This window comes from Dendropsophus ebraccatus, chromosome 2 (genome assembly GCF_027789765.1).
Source record: "Dendropsophus ebraccatus isolate aDenEbr1 chromosome 2, aDenEbr1.pat, whole genome shotgun sequence".
NCBI lineage: Eukaryota > Metazoa > Chordata > Amphibia > Anura > Hylidae > Dendropsophus > Dendropsophus ebraccatus.
Window position 1 is genome coordinate 5,977,696 of NC_091455.1, and position 21,688 is coordinate 5,999,383.

Genomic DNA, 21,688 nt, shown 5'->3' on the forward strand with positions numbered 1-21,688 from the left:
GGACATGGCTGGCGGTACAGGAGGATCGCCCATCAGAGGCCATCATTATTCCTGGTCTGTGTGTGGTGCAAGCCGTAACCTGATGCCTATGTGCATATATGTATGGAGGAGGTATATGGAGGATGGTCATACTATGGGATGTATATGGAGGATGGTCATACTATGGGATGTATATGGAGGATGGTCATACTATGGGATGTATATGGAGGATGGTCATACTATGGGATGTATATGGAGGATGGTCATACTATGGGATGTATATGGAGGATGGTCATACTATGGGATGTATATGGAGGATGGTCATACTATGGGATGTATATGGAGGATGGTCACACTATGGGATGTATATGGAGGATGGTCACACTAGTGTTGTCACGATACCAGAATTTTGAGTTCGATACCAATACCAACTTTTTTTTTTCAATGCTCGATACCAATTCGATACTGAATAAATTACATTAAAAAACCCCACAAGAATAGAAATTGAAGTCATGTACCACTAGCTAGCTGGGGATGGTGGGGGCTGTAGTCATGTAAGACACACACTTAAAGGGGTTGTCCGGCGAAAAAAATTATTCACAGAATAACACACATTAAAAAGTTATACAACTTTGTAATGTATGTTATGTCTGTGAATGGCCCCCTTCCCCGTGTTTCCCCCCACCCACGCTAGACCCGGAAGTGTGGTGCATTATACTCACCGCATGTCGTGTCGTCCACGGTCTCCGATCGTCAGCAGTGACGTCTTCTTCGTAAGTTCGGCGGATCTTCCCGAGTGCCGGCCGCCCTCTGCAGCGTCATCCGAAGCTCAGCCGCGATTGGCTGAGCATAACTGTGCTCAGCCAATCGCGGCTGAGCAGCTGATGACGTGGCCGCGTCATCAGCCGCTCAGCCGCGATTGGCTGAGCACAGTTATGCTCAGCCAATCGCGGCTGAGCTTCGGATGACGCTGCAGAGGGCGGCCAGCACTCGGGAAGATCCGCTGGCCTCCCGAAGAAGACGTCACTGCTGAGGATCGGAGACCGTGGTCGGCACGTGACAGGTAATGTATAGCGCACCACACTTCCGGGTACACGGGTGGGGGTGGTGGGACACGGGGAAGGGGGCCATTCACAGACATAACATACATTACAAAGTTGTATAACTTTGTAATGTGTGTTATTCTGTGAATAATTTTTTTCGCCGGACAACCCCTTTAAGCTACCAGGAGGATGGTGGGGGCTGTAGTCATGTAAGACACACACTTAAGCTACCAGGAGGATGTTGGGGGCTGTAGTCATGTAGCACACACACTTCAGCTACCAGAGGGATGGTGGGGGCTGTAGTCATGTAACACACACACTTCAGCTACCAGGGGGATGGTGGGGGCTGTAGTCATGTAACACACACACTTCAGTTATTGGGATGATGAGGGCTGTAGTTGCACTTTTCCCTTCTTTCAGGGCATGGTGAGCAGGATTTGGGCGGCAGGGTAATTTGCAGGTTACAGCCCCCCTCCCCCACTGATGTCTGCCCGGGAGTTCTGAGGGCCCCGGCCGCTCCTCGTCACAGTCCTGCGGCCCCCCACCTCACAGTGCAGCCAGATGGAGTGGCCGCATCTCCTCCTGACCTCCAGCCTTCTCCTCCGTCCTCCTCTCCCCGACCCCCGCTCTCCCTCCTCACCTCTAGCCTTCTCCTCCGTCCTCCCGCTCTCCCTCTTCAGCTTCCTCACCTCCAGCCTTCTCTGTCCTCCTCTACCGGACGTCCCGCTCTCCTCCGTGCAGATCCACATGCCACATAAATCATCTCTCTGATAACAGAGTCTGGCTGAGCCGGACTCTGTTATCAGACAGACACCGGCAGCGGGGGTCTGCTACACACAGTAGCCGCCCCTGCTGCATACGGAGCGGCTCAGGAGGGGTTAATGCCGCTGTCAGTGTGACAGCGGCATCAACACAACATAGCCGGCACATGCAATTGCAATGTGCCGGCTATTTGAAATTGGCGGGAGCGGAGGGAGAGAGCGCGGAGGAAGTGACAGGCGGGAGCAGGGAGAGGCATACAGAGAACACGGCGGGCGCTCAGCTAGCCGCCTGCCGTGTTCTGTGCTCTATACTTTATGTTAAACTGCGATATTATGCAAATTAACATAAAGTATCGATACCAGGAAATCCTGGTATCGAACCGTTTTTCTGCCCGAAATATCGATAGTAGTATCGATATTTCGGTGCATCGTGCATCCCTAGGTCACACTATGGGATGTATATGGAGGATGGTCACACTCTGGGATGTATATGGAGGATGGTCACACTCTGGGATGTATATGGAGGATGGTCACACTATGGGATGTATATGGAGGATGGTCATACTATGGGATAGGAGATGTATGTGCCCCTATGGGATGTATATGGAGGATGGTCACACTCTGGGATGTATATGGAGGATGGTCACACTATGGGATGTATATGGAGGATGGTCACACTATGGGATGTATATGGAGGATGGTCACACTATGGGATGTATATGGAGGATGGTCACACTCTGGGATGTATATGGAGGATGGTCACACTATGGGATGTATATGGAGGATGGTCACACTATGGGATGTATATGGAGGATGGTCACACTATGGGATGTATATGGAGGATGGTCACACTCTGGGATGTATATGGAGGATGGTCACACTATGGGATGTATATGGAGGATGGTCATACTATGGGATAGGAGATGTATGTGCCCCTATGGGATGTATATGGAGGATGGTCACACTCTGGGATGTATATGGAGGATGGTCACACTATGGGATGTATATGGAGGATGGTCATACTATGGGATGTATATGGAGGATGGTCGCACTATGGGATGTATATGGAGGATGGTCACACTCTGGGATGTATATGGAGGATGGTCACACTATGGGATGTATATGGAGGATGGTCATACTATGGGATGTATATGGAGGATGGTCACACTCTGGGATGTATATGGAGGATGGTCATACTATGGGATGTATATGGAGGATGGTCACACTCTGGGATGTATATGGAGGATGGTCACACTATGGGATGTATATGGAGGATGGTCACACTATGGGATGTATATGGAGGATGGTCACACTATGGGATGTATATGGAGGATGGTCACACTCTGGGATGTATATGGAGGATGGTCACACTATGGGATGTATATGGAGGATGGTCACACTCTGGGATGTATATGGAGGATGGTCACACTATGGGATGTATATGGAGAATGGTCACACTATGGGATGTATATGGAGGATGGTCACACTCTGGGATGTATATGGAGGATGGTCACACTATGGGATGTATATGGAGGATGGTCATACTATGGGATAGGAGATGTATGTGCCCCTATGGGATGTATATGGAGGATGGTCACACTCTGGGATGTATATGGAGGATGGTCACACTATGGGATGTATATGGAGGATGGTCACACTATGGGATGTATATGGAGAATGGTCACACTATGGGATGTATATGGAGGATGGTCACACTCTGGGATGTATATGGAGGATGGTCACACTATGGGATGTATATGGAGGATGGTCACACTATGGGATGTATATGGAGAATGGTCACACTATGGGATGTATATGGAGGATGGTCACACTCTGGGATGTATATGGAGGATGGTCACACTATGGGATGTATATGGAGGATGGTCATACTATGGGATAGGAGATGTATGTGCCCCTATGGGATGTATATGGAGGATGGTCACACTCTGGGATGTATATGGAGGATGGTCACACTATGGGATGTATATGGAGGATGGTCATACTATGGGATGTATATGGAGGATGGTCGCACTATGGGATGTATATGGAGGATGGTCACACTCTGGGATGTATATGGAGGATGGTCACACTATGGGATGTATATGGAGGATGGTCATACTATGGGATGTATATGGAGGATGGTCACACTCTGGGATGTATATGGAGGATGGTCATACTATGGGATGTATATGGAGGATGGTCACACTCTGGGATGTATATGGAGGATGGTCACACTATGGGATGTATATGGAGGATGGTCACACTATGGGATGTATATGGAGGATGGTCACACTATGGGATGTATATGGAGGATGGTCACACTCTGGGATGTATATGGAGGATGGTCACACTATGGGATGTATATGGAGGATGGTCACACTCTGGGATGTATATGGAGGATGGTCACACTATGGGATGTATATGGAGGATGGTCACACTATGGGATGTATATGGAGGATGGTCACACTCTGGGATGTATATGGAGGATGGTCACACTATGGGATGTATATGGAGGATGGTCACACTATGGGATGTATATGAAGGATGGTCACACTCTGGGATGTATATGGAGGATGGTCACACTATGGGATGTATATGGAGGATGGTCACACTATGGGATGTATATGGAGGATGGTCACACTAGGGGATGTATATGGAGGATGGTCATACTATGGGATAGGAGATGTATGTGCCCCTATGGGATGTGTATGGAGGATTCTTATACCATGGTATAGAGTTTGGTCTTTGATCCACCTTCCAAGTGTAACGTTTGTGCCGTAACATGAAGTCTCGTATCTCTGGATGACCTTATAGGCAAGATTTATTTATTATGTGAAAACTTTAGTGCAACCTACACAAGCCCTAAGGAGTGTTATCAATAGGATTTCTGTGTGTAGATTTGTTCAGGTTTATGAGGTGTGACTTTATGTGAATGATGCGCACAATACACATAGACCCGCATGGATAAGGCTGGGGATACATGCAGTAAAAGTCAAAAATCCCTCCTAAAGTCGGTAAGACTAGGTCGGTAGTCAGCGCGATGTTGGCTGTCCAGGGCCAGGCATGATGGGAGTTGTAGTTTAGTAACAGCTGAAGGGCGGCGTGTTTGGTATTGTTGTTCTAGGGTAATATCTCTAGGGCTGTGTTCACACTGGAGGTCTGTACGCCCCTTGGATGCTTTTCCTGCAGCGACATCACCTGTCCCAGATAAGTGACTGGATGTGGCACGGTTTTGCAGTGTATGGCGCTCGCTGGATTATATAGATGCTGTATTACAGGTTTACACATCACAGCTCCATGAGCGGCCATGTGTACCAGGCTTTATCTGTATTGATAACATGAGACGTGGCTGGTTTTGTCGCGGTCACGTGTCGCTTTCCTGCATGGAGTCATCTGCAGACGCCTGTTCACGCCGGTCGCTCCGAGTGATCGATAACCTGGGTAAATGGAGATGGCTTTTCTCATCTTATCAGGCATCTTCTGTCTGCCGCTCTCTTTCTACAAATGAGTCTTTTACTGCATTTTGTCGTGTGTGTGGTTACCATGACAACGGCGACTGAATAGGAAACATCCACAATACTGAGAGCAGCCATTGTGCAGCCATATTGTCCACGTGTATTACTGAGGCTGCTGTTTCTTTTCTCTCATTCTTAATGACTTATTAGGAGAGCGAGGCCCGACCGCCGTCAGGTCAGGTTCACTACAGCATGTGGTGCAGAAAAGTACAGAAACTGCTGTGTGTGTGTGTGTGTGTGTGTGTGTGTGTATATATATATATATATATAATGTAATATAATATTAATAATATAAGAGAGAGAGAGACCAAAGCCCTGTGATGTGTCCCCTGCGGACCCCATAGCCCTGTGATGTGTCCTCTCTCGGACCCCATAGCCCTGTGATGTGTCCTCTCTCGGACCCCATAGCCCTGTGATGTGTCCCTGACTCCTTTCTAAAAATAGAAAAATACTATAGCACTCCTCTTCATAGACTTGCCAGTCTTAACAGGTAAGTAAAAAATATATCAATATGGGATGCAATAGTTACCAACCCTAGTGTCCAAATAGGGCAAAAACAGTCTCAAGTCCAGCAAAGGTAACAACATCTCACGAGGTGGATATAGATGAAAAAATAAAATTGTTTATTCCAGCATGGCACTCATACAATGTTTCAACCGCAATGGTCTTTTTCAAGTATGACTCCTTTCTGTCATGGACAGCTGGATGTTTTTTTAGCTGTTTGCTCTCCATCAGCTCTTCTGTGCGATCGAACCAGATGGGTTAGTCTTCACCGTGCACACACATCAATGGAGCGGACCCCATGACCCTGTCCCCAGTTCTCCTTTCTTGGACACTTTGGTCCAGTACTGACCACTGTTTACCGGAGACCCCACGTGATCAGCCGTTCTGGTGATACTCTGACCCCGGTGTTTACACATCACTATTCATCCCTTGTCAGTCCCTCAGATCCTTAAACTTGTGAGGTGATAACCGGGATCAGTATAAGAAAGCGTCATGAGTTTATGAGCTTCTGGAGCGGCTGCGATGCTTCTGGAGCGGCTGCGATGCTTCTGGAGCGGCTGCGATGCTTTTGGAGCGGCTGCGATGCTTTTGGAGCGGCTGCGATGACTGGGACCACCCTGATGGCTGGTGAGGGAGAATCCTCCGGGGACCACCCTGATGACTGGTGAGGGAGAATCCCCCGGGGACCACCCTGATGACTGGTGAGGGAGAATCCCCCGGGGACCACCCTGATGACTGGTGAGGGAGAATCCCCCGGGGACCACCCTGATGACTGGTGAGGGAGAATCCCCCGGGGACCACCCTGATGACTGGTGAGGGAGAATCCCCCGGGGACCACCCTGATGACTGGTGAGGGAGAATCCCCCGGGGACCACCCTGATGGCTGGTGAGGGAGAATCCCCCGGGGACCACCCTGATGGCTGGTGAGGGAGAATCCCCCGGGGACCACCCTGATGGCTGGTGAGGGAGAATCCCCCGGGGACCACCCTGATGGCTGGTGAGGGAGAATCCCCCGGGGACCACCCTGATGGCTGGTGAGGGAGAATCCCCCGGGGACCACCCTGATGGCTGGTGAGGGAGAATCCCCCGGGGACCACCCTGATGGCTGGTGAGGGAGAATCCCCCGGGGACCACCCTGATGGCTGGTGAGGGAGAATCCCCCGGGGACCACCCTGATGGCTGGTGAGGGAGAATCCCCCGGGGACCACCCTGATGGCTGGTGAGGGAGAATCCCCCGGGGACCACCCTGATGGCTGGTGAGGGAGAATCCCTTGGGGACCACCCTGATGGCTGGTGAGGGAGAATCCCCTGGGGACCACCCTGATGGCTGGTGAGGGAGAATCCCCCGGGGACTACCTTGTCTATCCTTCACTTGTCCGGCACGCTGGAGCAGCCATATAGAAATAGCCGCCTTCTATAGGTTTGCTAATGAGCACTCGTCGGGCCCTGCTGCCCGGTGTATATAGGGATAGATGCGGGGAATAGGGGCTCTAGGTTTATTACAGGGGTGGGCGTCTGCCTCACCCTTGTATTTCCAATAATATAAAGGTTGCGTTACTTTCCTTATTACATTCACTTTTTATCGGCTCTGCTCCTGATTCTTCTGGCTCTCGTAAACCTGACAGACAGGCAAAGACTTCTTGTTAATGAAGTGACATGGAGCGGCGTTATTGATCACATGGTGGAGGGGGGTGATTGCGGTGACATCATGTGCAGCCATGCTGGATGACAGTGATGTAAGACACTTGTCCTCTGCTGCCAGCTTCTCCTCGCTCCTCACCCCTGTCATAGATGGGAGATGATCCCAGACACTCCCTGATCATGTTCATCCTTACCGGAAGAGATTCACAGATGATTTTCCTGGCTCTGAGCGCCCATAGTTACTGCACCTCTGGGCTCACACAATGCAGGGGAGTGACAGCCGTCACCTCTGGTGTGACCCCCCCCCTATAGAAAGGCTGGTTATCCCACCGTGTGATATCCTGGTATCTAGCAGAGACTGAATGACGGATAGTTTCCATACACGCGCCGGACTCTTGGCACATTTCCAATTGTTGTGATTTGCTTTTCCGCTATCTAGAGAATGAGACAATAGTGAAAGGTTTCTATAGAGGTGTGAGAGAAGGAGAGGACTTTCACTTCTGCCCTATTCCCCCTGTACCTGTTGGTGTATATTTTGGCTCACACTGTGTCATGTGACTATATACAGGCGTCTTCGTTGTTCCAGAATTCCCCATTGTTCTTCACAGTGTCACTGCTTATACTGGCAGGTTAGTCATGTGATCCCCTGTATGGCCGCCTCCAGACGCAGGTTTTATGATCCCAGTAATAAAAAATGCATTTCTTAAATAAGTTTGATCGATGCAAATGCGGCCGTAACCTGACGGCTTAAATCAAGGCCTCTTCCAAAGTCATTTCTATACCGATAAATCTATTAGATTGGAATCAATAAGCTTTTCCCAACAACAGCCGCTCTATAGATCTCTGCCTTCAATTAGTTTAATTCAGGGGCCCCACACCCATACCGGTGCAGGGGCCAGAGTGTAGTATCATCCTGACATCTGTCAGTAGTGCGGCCATACACCTTACATCAAGGGGGTTAGACTTATGGCATAACTACAATTCCCATCTTGTCTGGACAGCTGAAGGTTTAGCATTGACTGTCCAAGCATGATGGTAATTGTAGTTCTGCAACAGCTGGGGGTCCACACATTTAACATAGCAGAAACTATAAAACAAAGGTGCCCAGAGGCTCCTGCCCCCCAATACCCATCTATGGGCAGAAAGGACACGAATGTCACACTGCTATGATCTATGCCTCTCTCTTACATGAATTTGTTGGAGAATGTTTGTACCTTTTATAGTTTATTATAAAGTGCAGTTTGTTCTATTACGCCTCCAATAAAACCCGGCGACCTTTATGGAATTTGATACAAGACTCCATGTTTCTTAGGTTCTGCTATAATTGTGGGAAATATCGGGGATCGTGACCTTGTAGCGACATTGTGCTGATGTGTGATGGCGTTTACCTCATGCCCTGCAATAAAGAATGAAATCCTCACTGAGCTCTCATGTAATAGATACTTGTCTGATATCAGCTCCATACTATGTTATTACATGTCTGATATCAGCTCCATACTATAATATTACATGTCTGATATCAGCTCTATACTATATTATTACACGTCTGATATCAGCTCTGTGCTATATTATTATACATCTGATATCAGCTCTGTGCTATATTATTATACATCTGATATCAGCTCTGTGCTATATTATTATACATCTGATATCAGCTCTGTGCTATATTATTATATATCTGATATCAGCTTCATACTGTGTTATTATACATCTGATATCAGCTCCGTACTATGTTATTACATGTCTGATATCAGATCCATACTATGTTATTACATTTCTGATATCAGATCCATACTATGTTATTACATATCTGATTTCAGATCCATACTATGTTTTCATACGTCTGATATCATATCATATCAGATCCATACTATGTTATTACATGTCTGATATCAGCTCCATACTATGTTATTATACATCTGATATCAGTTCTATACTATATTATTATACATCTGATATCAGCTCTGTGCTATGTTATTATATATCTGATATCAGCTTCATACTGTGTTATTGTACATCTGATATCAGCTCCATACTATGTTATTACATGTCTGATATCAGCTCCGTACTGTTATTACATTTCTGATATCAGCTCTATACTATGTTATTACATTTCTGATATCCGCTCCATACTATATTATACATCTGATATCAGCTCTGTGCTATGTTATTATACATCTGGTATCAGTTCCATACTATGTTATTACATGTCTGATATCAGCTCTATACTATGTTATTACATGTCTGATTTCAGATCCATACTATGTTATTATACGTCTGATATCAGTTCCATACTATGTTATTCTACATCTGATATCAGCTCCATACTATGTTATTATACATCTGATATCAGTTCCATACTATGTTATTACATGTCTGATATCAGCTCCATACTATATTATTATATATCTCATATTGGCTCCATACTGTGTTATTACACGTCTGATATCAGAGCATGCTCGAGTCCATCTGAACCCGAACTTTCGGCATTTGATTAGCGGTGGCTGCTGAAGTTGGATAAAGCCCTAAGGCTATGTGGAAATCATGGATATAGTCATTGGCTGTATCCATGTTTTCCAGACAACTTTAGAGCTTTATCCAACTTCAGCAGCCCCAGCTAATCAAATGCCGATCGTTCGGGTTCGGATGGACTCGAACCCGAACCCGGTTCGCTCATCTCTAAATATTACATGTCTGATATCAGCTCTATACTATATTATATATCTGATATCAGCTCCATACTATATTATTATATATCTGATATCAGCTCTATACTATATTTTTATATATCTGATATCTGCTCCATACTGTGTTATTACACGTCTGATATCTGCTCCATACTATGTTACTATACATCTGATATCAGCTCCATACTATGTTACTATACATCTGATATCTATATACCATTGGCATACATTACGCATTACTGTAATAGTAACTATCTGTATGCGGATGCTCTTTTTGGTGATCTTTAACCGCATTAAACCCTTGGACTATTTGTAGTGTAATCCTGTATAATACTCTCAGTGACCCGTGTACTACATGGTGACAATGGAGGCATTTGTTGGTACCAGTGTCAATGTCTCTGGGAAGTTTCTGTAAGGCCGGAGGAGGGGAGCGCTGATCGGCTTTAGGATCCTTGTAAACACTGAGGCCCTGCTCTGACTATGACTGCTCTGACTGTTTGGGAGGGTTATTAGTCTCCTTCAATGTCTTCTTTATGTATCTTAACCATCTGAACGACCTATGACATCATTCTGCAACAGAACGGCGCCCCCTAGTGAGCGGCATATACAATAGTGAAGGCTGCAACCCAACTTTTGGGGTTGTACCCATCCCTGGTCAGTGGGATGTTTTATGTAGGAGACAATGGATAAGTATACTGCACGTTGTGGATGATCACTGCTGACATGGTGTCCTGAGCCAATGAGGTGCTGCGTTTTGTGCAGTGACGGCGTGTGCACCATTTATTGACGCCCACCCTCCCCCCATGAATGAGTCCTACATTTCCCTGTGCACCATCTGCTGAGTCTGTGAAGTGTGAATAAGCGGCTGTTTGTCAGTAGGCGCTGCTTCCAGGCTGCACTCCGTGTACATCCACAGCCAGGCCTGGGAACATTATGTAAGGCATCCGGATGAGGCAGCCGCTCTGTGGGAATGTATTCATCCATATAACATTCATAGCAATTGCTGTACAGCATGGAAGACAACACAACGTCCTACGTCTGGGTTCACACACAATACGGATGCGTTATAACAACCACAAGTCACGACCCTCGATTAGATGCAGAAATGCATGTGTTATGTTTGTGCGAACACAGTCCCATTGCTTTCTCTTCTGGCATCTGTGTCCCTGTGTGTACATGGATATAAGGATGGATATAAGGGTCTGTGGATATAAGGCTACATGGATGTAAGGGTACATGGATGTAAGAATGGATGGATATAAGGGTACATGGATGTAAGAATGGATGGATATAAGGGTACATGGATGTAAGGATAGACTGATATAAGGGTACACGGCTGTAAGTAATATAAGATGAAAATTGATTTTCTTTTTGCATTTTCTTTTTAGGCTGGAATGGGTAGAAATCATAGAGCCCCGGACCCGGGAGTGTATGTACGCCAACCTGATCACGGGGGAATGTGTATGGGATCCACCCTCTGGTGTCCGGATTAAACGTACCAACGAGAATCAGTGGTGGGAACTGTTTGACCCCAATACATCCCGATTCTACTACTACAATGCTAGCACCCAGAGGACAGTCTGGCACCGGCCACAAAACTGTGATATTATCCCCTTAGCCAAACTACAGACACTGAAACAGAACACAGAGTCGCCCAGGGCATCTACCGAGAACAGCCCGGGACGGGGCAGCAACATCAGCCGGGAAGGAAGCACCAGCTCATCCCTGGAGCAGGAACTGGATGGGGGAGACAAGTGCTCCGACCAAGTGAAAACCAATCGACATTCAGCTCCTTATTTTGTGGTGAAAGAGGACACAGACAGGTAATTCTTATGCCATGTGATCACATAGGATTGAGCCAGTGTTTTACTATTATGGAGGCTTATTACCTGCATAGGAGACAATGGCGGCTGAAGTGATGTAATGCATGGCTATTGTTACCTCAGTGACATACAGCTTTGTAATAGGAAAACACCAGCAACACAAACTCACTGATCCATTAGAACTTTTATGTCCCCAGTTGTTTCTTGTCTGTAGGTTTAGATGAAATATTGTACTCCTGTGTTGTTTTCTACGTGCGGAATTTACCTTGAGGTCCAGCCAGATGTATCATTCTGGTGACCAAAGGGTTACCTGTCATGGAGGGTGACCAGAGGGTTACCTGTCATGGGGGGGGTGACCAGAGGGTTAACTGTCATGGGGGGGTGACCAGAGGGTTAACTGTCATGGGGGGTGACCAGAGGGTTACCTGTCATGGGGGGTGACCAGAGGGTTACCTGTCATGGGGGGGTGACCAGAGGGTTAACTGTCATGGAGGGTGACCAGAGGGTTACCTGTCATGGGGGGGTGACCAGAGGGTTAACTGTCATGGGGGGTGACCAGAGGGTTACCTGTCATGGGGGGGTGACCAGAGGGTTAACTGTCATGGGGGGAGACCAGAGGGTTAACTGTCATGGGAGGAGACCAGAGGGTTACCTGTCATGGGGGGTGACCAGAGGGTTAACTGTCATGCGGGGAGACCAGAGGGTTACCTGTCATGGGGGGTGACCAGAGGGTTAACTGTCATGGGGGGTGACCAGAGGGTTACGTGTCATGGGGGGTGACCAGAGCAGAATGGCATGCTGACACCTGAAGATGGCGTTTCTATTGATATCTCACATGCCAGCTAAATTGCCTATTCTTGGTAATATGGCTTGTGCATAGAACTAAAGTTTGGACCTATTTTTATCGTTGATAAAAATCTTTTGCATGTAATAAGACGTTGTTAGGTCATTTGCAATAGCGGCGAACGCAGTGGCGACAATAGGACGAATGCAATAATGATCATCGTTCCGTGTGATTGGGTGGACGATTTCAGGTCGTTCACCATAGCGGTAGTTTGAGTTCGTTTATAGCTAATCATTGTGCGTCGAAAAGTCGCTTGTGTAATAGTACCCTGAGACAATGTAGTGTGCAATAAATTACAAGTATGTCGGCACAAAGAGACATGATCAGTAAGAGCTGTTTGATCTATACTGGTTACAAGACTCTTACTATACCTTATGTAGCCCATAGGTCTGGGGGCTAGTGGCTGTAACAGATTATCAGGCCATGTGCAGAGGCGTTCTGAAGTAGAGCCTATACCAGAAACTGGGAAATTAGAGAGAGCAAGGAAGATAGGAGTAACTGGGGATTCAGGTAATAAATATTTCCTTTGTTTGGAATTAATTATCCCCAATTCAACACCTATATGGGGAGGGGGGAGGTTGAATGCGCTACCAGTGGAGGTTACACTGGTCAACGGCATGCAGGTATATAACCTGTCAGCTTGTATTATGTCCAAAGATCACATTGCAGTCTTGCAGTTCTCGGACACTAATGTATATGTTAATGCTAATGATGTTTCTCCAAGTGTTATTGCAGATAAGAATGAACTGAATAATGTTGGTAGCGGAATTCTTTTTCCGAACAGTTATCGATACAATCCTTATTAGATCTGCAAAATGATGGTGATTCACTTCATGATACTATGTGCAATACTCCAGACTCCGTATCCTGAACCCTGGCTTATACCCTGTAAACTCCAGGGTTCCGGCAATGGATACCTATCAGCACAAAGTTGAAGAGGCGCTCACTGCTCTATACAATAAATATCAGTTACAATCAATTGGTGACAATTTGGGAGTGAGTAGCCATCCGAGAGCGAGCGGAAACCCCCATGTGCTGATCCCCGAGTCAGATAAAGGGGGGTGGGTGGTATATCTGTATATGTTACATAATACATCGACCTACAGATCTGTACCTTCTGATCCCACTCTTATGGTGAAAGGTAAAATGATTAATATCTTGGATATAGGTGTTGAATTGGAGATAATCAATGCCAAACAACGGTAATATTTATCACCTGAATCCCCCAGTTACTCCAATCTTCCATGCTCTCCCTAATACGCACAAAAATAGTTTCCCTCCCCCGCTGCGGCCCAGTTTCTGCTATAGGCCTCTGCGTATGGCCTGATAATCTGTTACAGCCACTAGCCGTCAGAACTATGGGGGACATAAGGGATAGTAAGAGTCTGATAACCAGTATAGATCAAACAGTTCTTACTGATAATGTCCATGACCATTTTCAGGCATTTTTCTACACTTTTCCAGCTGGTCTTGCTTAAGTGGCATGGTCTCTGTGTAAAAGGGGCAATGACTTAACCCCTTAGTGACCGCCGTGCTGCCTTTTCACAGCGGCCACTAATGGGCTTTATTTCGATGCGTACGGCTTTTAACGGCGTACGCATCGGAATGAATTGCCGCCCGGCGGCAGTGCGGGGGATCAGCTGTCACTATGACAGCTGACCCCCTCCTGTAACTGCCCGAAGCAGAGGATTCTCCGCTCCGGACGGTTTAACCCGTTAAATGCCACTGTCAAAGCATGACAGCGGCATCTAACGGGTTTTGGTGTGTACCGGACGGCGCCGCAGGTCCACTTACGTGATCGGAGGTCCCGTGGCGCCGTCCGGTCCCCCGACGTCTCCATGGTAACTCCGGGGGCCTAATGAAGGCCCCCAGGCTTACCGTTGATAAGCCATCCTGCTGACAGGGGTGGCTGTGCTACTGCCTGTCAGCAGGATGGTCACATGATACAATACACTGTGCTGCAGAAGCAGTACAGTGTATTGTATGATGTGATCTAAATGTAACACTAGTGTACAGTAATGTACACTAGTGTAAAAAAGTAACAAAAAGTGCACCAAACACAGAGTGTGGGCTCAGTCCCGGCCAGTCCCCGCACCGGCGATACTGGTAATAACGGCGGCCACCGGTAACGGGCACTGCATGCTTTCATCTCCTCTCACCGTTAATCCACAGTGAGAGGAGATGAATGTACATCCCTGCTGCGAGTTTGTCCAAAGGCCGACCCGTTAACCCCCCGGCCGCCGGAGACTTTACATCACCTGGTCCCGACTATACATCACCTGGTCCTTCGCTGATTCCCGGCACGTCCCGCTCAGCCAATCAGTGCGCGGCCCCACCGCAGCACTAATTGGCTGAATGGGCAGTGAAGACGTCGGGAGCCCCGTAGCCGGGATCAGGTGACGTATAGTCTCCGGCAGCCGGGGAGTTAACGGGGCGAGCTGCGGACAAACTCGCAGCAGGGATGTACATCCCTGCTGTGAGTTTGTCTGCCATTGAGTACACTTGGCCGGGATCCTCAGTGAGTCTCGCTGCGAATACGCAGCCAGATTCTCGCTGTGGATACAGCAAGTGTGTTTGTACCCTTAAAAAAAGATCAAACTCTCATTCTCTCCACTACTAGAGATGGCGGAGAGCATGGGGCAATGATCAGGGACTAGCCGATGTGGTCCTGGCACAAGTGATCAGCGGTATATACTATATGCTGCCGGCACTTTTTGTCCCCTGTCACCAAAAATCATTGGTGACGGGATAAAAATTCAATTGCCCCGGATTACCTGTAACCACCCCGCATAACCTGTAACCACCCAGCATAACCTGTAACCACCCCACATTACCTGTAACCACCCCACATAACCTGTAACCACCCCACATTACCTGTAACCACCCCGCATAACCTGTAACCACCCCACATTACCTGTAACCACCCCGCATAACCTGTAACCACCCCGCATAACCTGTAACCACCCCGCATTACCTGTAACCACCCCAGATTACCTGTAACCACCCCGCATTACCTGTAACCGCCCCATATTACCTGTAACCGCCCCATATTACCTGTAACCACCCCGCATTACCTGTAACCACCCCGCATTACCTGTAACCACCCCACATTACCTGTAACCACCCCACATTACCTGTAACCACCCCAGATTACCTGTAACCACCCTGGATTACCTGCAAACACCCATTCCTGTCTCTCCCCCGCTACTCCTGCACCTTGTCAATAAACCGGATGGTCTGAATTCGCAATAGATGGTGAGTGCCCTGCGTCTTCTATCTTTGCTACTCTGGATTACCTGTAACCACTCCGCATTACCTGTAACCACTCCGCATTACCTGTAACCACTCCGCATTACCTGTAACCACTCCGCATTACCTGTAACCACTCCGCATTACCTGTAACCACTCCGCATTACCTGTAACCACTCCGCATTACCTGTAACCACCCCAGATTATTCATAACCACCCCAGATTGCCTGTAACCACCCCAAATTGCCACAGGCTACCCATACCCACCCCAGATTTCCTGTCACTCCTCCCCATATTGACCATCACCACCCCAGTTTGCCTGTGACCCCCCCCCCCCCCCCCCCAGATTGCCCGTCACCAACTCAGATAGCCAGTAAACACCCCCAGATTGTCCGTTACCATCCCATATAGCCAGTAACCACCCCCAGATAGCCACAGACTGCTCGTACCACCCCATAATGCCCGTCACCACCCCAGATAGCAAGTAAACACTCCCAGGTTGCCCGTCACCACCCCAGATTACCTGTAATCTCATTTTTAAAAAAAATTTTGAGCAACTGCGCTATTGCAATAACCGATACTAGCTGCGGTTTTGCACCAGCAAAATGACGCTCCTTCCCTTCTGAGCCCTGATGTGTGCCCATACAGTGGTTTATGCCCACATATGGGGTACCGTTGTACTCAGGAGAACCTGCTTTACAAATTTTGCGGTGCATTTTCTCTCCTGTTTCTTGTGAAATTGAGAAAGTTCAAACTAAACAAACATATTATTGAAAAAATTCTTTTTTTTTTTATTTTTACTTTCGAATTTTTAATCCTTTCCTCTAATACCTGTGGGGTCAAAATGCTCACTGCACCCCAAGATGACTTCTTTGAGGGGTGCCCTTTCCAAAATGGGGTGACTTTTGGGAAGGTTCTATTCTGCAGACATTACAGGGGCGCTGCAAATGCACCTGGCGCTCAGAAACTTATTCAGAAAAATCTGCACTGCAAATGCTAATTGGCGCTCCCTTCCTTCTGAGCCCCGCTGCGTGCCCATACAGTGGTTTATGCCCACATATGGGGTACCATTGTACTCAGGAGAACCTGCGTTACAGATTTTGGGGTGCACTTTCTCTTCCTTTCCTTGTGAAGTTGAGAAATTTCAAACTAAACTAACATATTATTGGAAAAATTCTAGTTTATTATTTTTACTGTCTAATTTTGAATACTTTCCTCTAATACCTGTGGGATCAAAATGGTCACTGCACCCCAAGATGACTTCTTTAAGGGGTGTACTTTCCAAAATGGGGTTACTTATGGGGGGGTTTCACTCTGCGGACACTACAGGGGCACTGCAAACGCAGCTGGCGCCTGAAAACTTGTACAGCAAAATCTGCACTGAAAATGCTAATTGGCGCTCCTTCCCTTCTAAGCCCTGCTGTGTGTCCATACAGTGGTTTATGCCCCCATATGGGGTACCATTGTACTCAGGAGGACCTGCGTTACAAATTTTGGGGTGCTTTTTCTCTCCTGTTGCTTGTGAAAATGAGATACTTTAATCTGAACCAACATATTATTTGAAAATTTCTATTTTCCATTTTTTTCCGGCCTAATTGTGAATACTTTCCTCCAGCCCCTGTAGGGTTAAAATGCTCATTATACCCCTAGATTAATTCCTTAGGGTGTGTAGTTTCCAAAATGGGGTCATTTATAAGGGTTTCAAGTATACAAGCCTCCTAGACACACTTAAAAAAAGAACTGGTCCCTAAAAAAAATTAGTTTTGGAAATTTCATGAAAAATTGATTTGATTTGCTGATAAATTTCTAAGCCCCGTAACACCCAAGAAAAGTAAAATATGTTTACGAAATTATGGCAGAATAAAGAGGACATATTGGTAATGTGACCTAGTAACTAATTTATGTGATATGACTTCCATTTTTTAGAAGCAGAGAATTTCAAAGTTTGTAAAGTGCAAATTTTTCATGATATTTTTATGTTTTTCACAAAAAACACACAAAGTAGTGACCAAATTTTGCCACTTATATAAAGTACCAAATGTTTCAAAAAAACAATCTCAGAATTGCTAGCATATGTTAAAGCATCACTGAGCTATAAGCGCTTAAAGTGAGACAGGTCAGATTTTGAAAAATTAGCCTGGTCATTAAGGCCCAAATAGGCTTGGTCCCTAAGGGGTTAAAGTCCAAATGCCGTTTTTTTTTTTTGATTAAAAAATGTTTTTAGCTTCCGTTCCCTCTAAATTCTAGTCTGTCTGTTTCCATGCTGAATCTACTCTCTGGGGCAGATTTATCAATAACCAGCCATTTGCACAAAAAATCATCACCTTTTCCCAGTTATAAGCCCTGCTAACCTGAGGGGCGGACAGGGGCGTGGCAGGGCAGAGAGGAGGCGTGGCCACCTTCCATGTCTGATTTATCTTGATTTATGTCTGCCATAGCAGAAATCTACGCTTGCTCCAGTAGATTTCTCCTCTCGTAGCGCGCCAGGTGCGCCTCTGGCAGGTGAAAAGGGCGGGGTTTTATTTAAGGCCACTGTAGCAGTAGGCTACTGCTGCTGCGGTGGTTTCACGTTGTGTTGATGCGTCACTGCAGGAGCGAGGCGAACGCGGCACCATGCAGGAGCGAGGCGAACGCGGCACCATGCAGGAGCGAGGCGAACGCGGCACCATGCAGGAGCGAGGCGAACGCGGCACCATGCAGGAGCGAGGCGAACGCGGCACCATGCAGGAGCGAGGCGAACGCGGCACCATGCAGGAGCGAGGCGAACGCGGCACCATGCAGGAGCGAGGCGAACGCGGCACCATGCAGGAGCGAGGCGAACGCGGCACCATACAGGGCCCGGGAACTGAGGGGGCTACTAAGGTGCGTTAAAATATTGTACCAAACCAAAATATTATAACATTGCACTGCACCAAAATGTAAGGAGGTAGCGAGGATTTCCATCTAGCGCAGCTTGTGCTCAGTCCCTCGGCCTCTGTCCCCAGCGCCAGGTATTTTACATTCAGCTCACGTCCCTGTTACTAGGTGCGGTTCCAGTTTTATCTGCTGCTCTGACAGGGCCGGTCACTGAGGCAGCGGCTGACGCCATCGCTCTGAAATCCTTTATCAGACGGGTATTGACCTATTTCTATCACATTTCATTTTAGTGTTGTAACGCTGTATTGGCCTCTGTGCTAAGCCTCCGCTGACTCACCTAGAGACATTGTGTCGGGGATAATACCGTAACACGGGCACCAGGAAGTATAATGTGTGTGATAAAGATACTTTTCACTGGGGGCAGATTTTATATTTTTTGTGACTGATGCGCTCCCCGCACTCTGCCCGGGGAGAAGGTGGAGACTGCCCAAGGACCACATGGAAAACGTGGCTACAGCCCTGGAAAACATGTTGTCCTCGGGCTGTCTCCATCTTCTTCACGGAACGGGCAGATAGCGGGATTCAAAAGTTGATTGTTTTGCTTTGCATGCGCTATATGAAGCGCCTTGCTCATCCCTATGGGGGGGATTTATCAATGTCACGTCGATTGCAACAAAATGTCTAACTTGTTTTGGCTGCTTTATGGTGAAGGGGGCATTTACTATCCTTTATAGTAGCTGGTAATGATATCCAAGGCTTCTGCCCGGGCCGCTACACACATGCCAGTGCCTTTATTATACCCAGTGCACATACAGTATGTGGCGGCTAATCGTGAGATACTCCTGCAAAGGCATCCTCACACATTGCAGTATTTTGTTAACATTATAAAACATTTACAAGTAAAGTCTGTGATGGACAATACTGGTACACTGGTCAGAGGACGGCCTCTATGTATGATGTGGCAGGACTCAGGTGTGATACACATTATAACATGCTCCAGGCTATGTATATCGAGCTGATCCTCTCCCGGTTACCCTGTGCGTCAGATGTGGAGGACTGATTGCTTGTCCGCACTCCCCCCGGTACGGGGCTTACACTTGTCAATACTCGGCTCTCTTATATGTATATACAGCTGAGACTTTCCTGGTTGCCCTATGCGTCAGATGTGGAGGACCCCCCCCCCCCCCCCCCGGTGGGCCTCACACTTGTCAATACTTGGCTCTTCTCTTCTTCACTCAGTTCTCTCATTTCTCTTGATTTCACAGAGTAATTTGGATTTAAGGTGAAGCTGCCTTAGAGCTATGGCTTCAGATGAGCGTTCAGCCCGCCGCCCGTGATCGTGACTAATGCGACAATCTCACACTGTGCAGTAACACGGAGGACACCTTTCATGTGTGGTTAATAAGTAGATAAGATGAAAGGCGAGCGAGGGGATTACAATCACCAATCTTTGTTCTGCTAAACAATTACACTCCGTGATTGTCAGCGACGTTCACCGTGGTATCCAGGTGGTTGGGCGATCTCTTACATTACAAGTGATTTACAAGGGTCTGAGATCCAGATTAAAAGTGACACACCCCTGGATAAATCCTCTGCCCCCTTTGCTAGGAATGTTAGTGATTTCAGGGACACCTGTATTTCTCTGGGATCATTGCTGATGCCAGGTTTCAGTACAGAAGCTGTGTATAAAGTGTAATATAGTGGAGGATGGAGCATGTGTGCACAAGGTCTAACCCTCACCTATAATAAGGATGTTTTTATTGCACACTTACACACTGATTCCTGCAGTCAGTATACTGTGTTCCACGCTGATTCCTTCAGTCAGTATACTGTGTTCCACGCTGATTCCTTCAGTCAGTATACTGTGTTCCACGCTGATTCCTTCAGTCAGTATACTGTGTTCCACGCTGATTCCTTCAGTCAGTATACTGTGTTCCACGCTGATTCCTTCAGTCAGTATACTGTGTTCCACGCTGATTCCTTCAGTCAGTATACTGTGTTCCACGCTGATTCCTTCAGTCAGTATACTGTGTTCCACGCTGATTCCTTCAGTCAGTATACTGTGTTCCACGCTGATTCCTTCAGTCAGTATACTGTGTTCCACGCCGATTCCTTCAGTCAGTATACTGTGTTCCACGCCGATTCCTTCAGTCAGTATACTGTGTTCCACGCTGATTCCTTCAGTCAGTATACTGTGTTACACGCTGATTCCTGCAGTTGGTATACTGTGTTACACGCTGATTCCTGCAGTCGGTATACTGTGTTACACGCTGATTCCTGCAGTCAGTATACTGTGTTCCACGCTGATTCCTTCAGTCAGTATACTGTGTTACACGCTGATTCCTGCAGTTGGTATACTGTGTTACACGCTGATTCCTGCAGTCGGTATACTGTGTTACACGCTGATTCCTGCAGTCAGTATACTGTGTTACACGCTGATTCCTGCAGTCGGTATACTGTGTTACACGCTGATTCCTGCAGTCAGTATACTGTGTTACACGCTGATTCCTGCAGTTGGTATACTGTGTTACACGCTGATTCCTGCAGTTGGTATACTGTGTTACACGCTGATTCCTGCAGTCAGTATACTGTGTTACACGCTGATTCCTCCAGTCCCTTCAAAGGCCGGAGCGCCCGCTGTAGATCTGTAATATGGAAGTGATAACGCTGTGGGACCAGAGATTTTCAGAATCCAGATGTTATACATGGTACAGGCGTCGCTGCTTTCATTATTAGGAGTTGATTCTTACAGTACTTGGATGTTTAGCGTCTCATCCTTCGGATCT

At 47.2% G+C, this 21,688-nt stretch overlaps 1 protein-coding gene across 4 annotated transcripts in view; it reads left to right on the forward strand.

Moving 5' to 3' along the window:
* Positions 1-21,688, forward strand: part of ARHGAP39 (Rho GTPase activating protein 39) — a 101,673-nt gene that overhangs the window by 21,577 nt on the left and 58,408 nt on the right. For all 4 annotated transcript variants that reach the window (XM_069956954.1, XM_069956955.1, XM_069956953.1 and 1 more), the window contains one exon: positions 11,519-11,953. In XM_069956954.1, the coding sequence (XP_069813055.1) occupies positions 11,519-11,953 (435 nt within the window). The remainder of the gene's footprint in view (positions 1-11,518; positions 11,954-21,688) is intronic.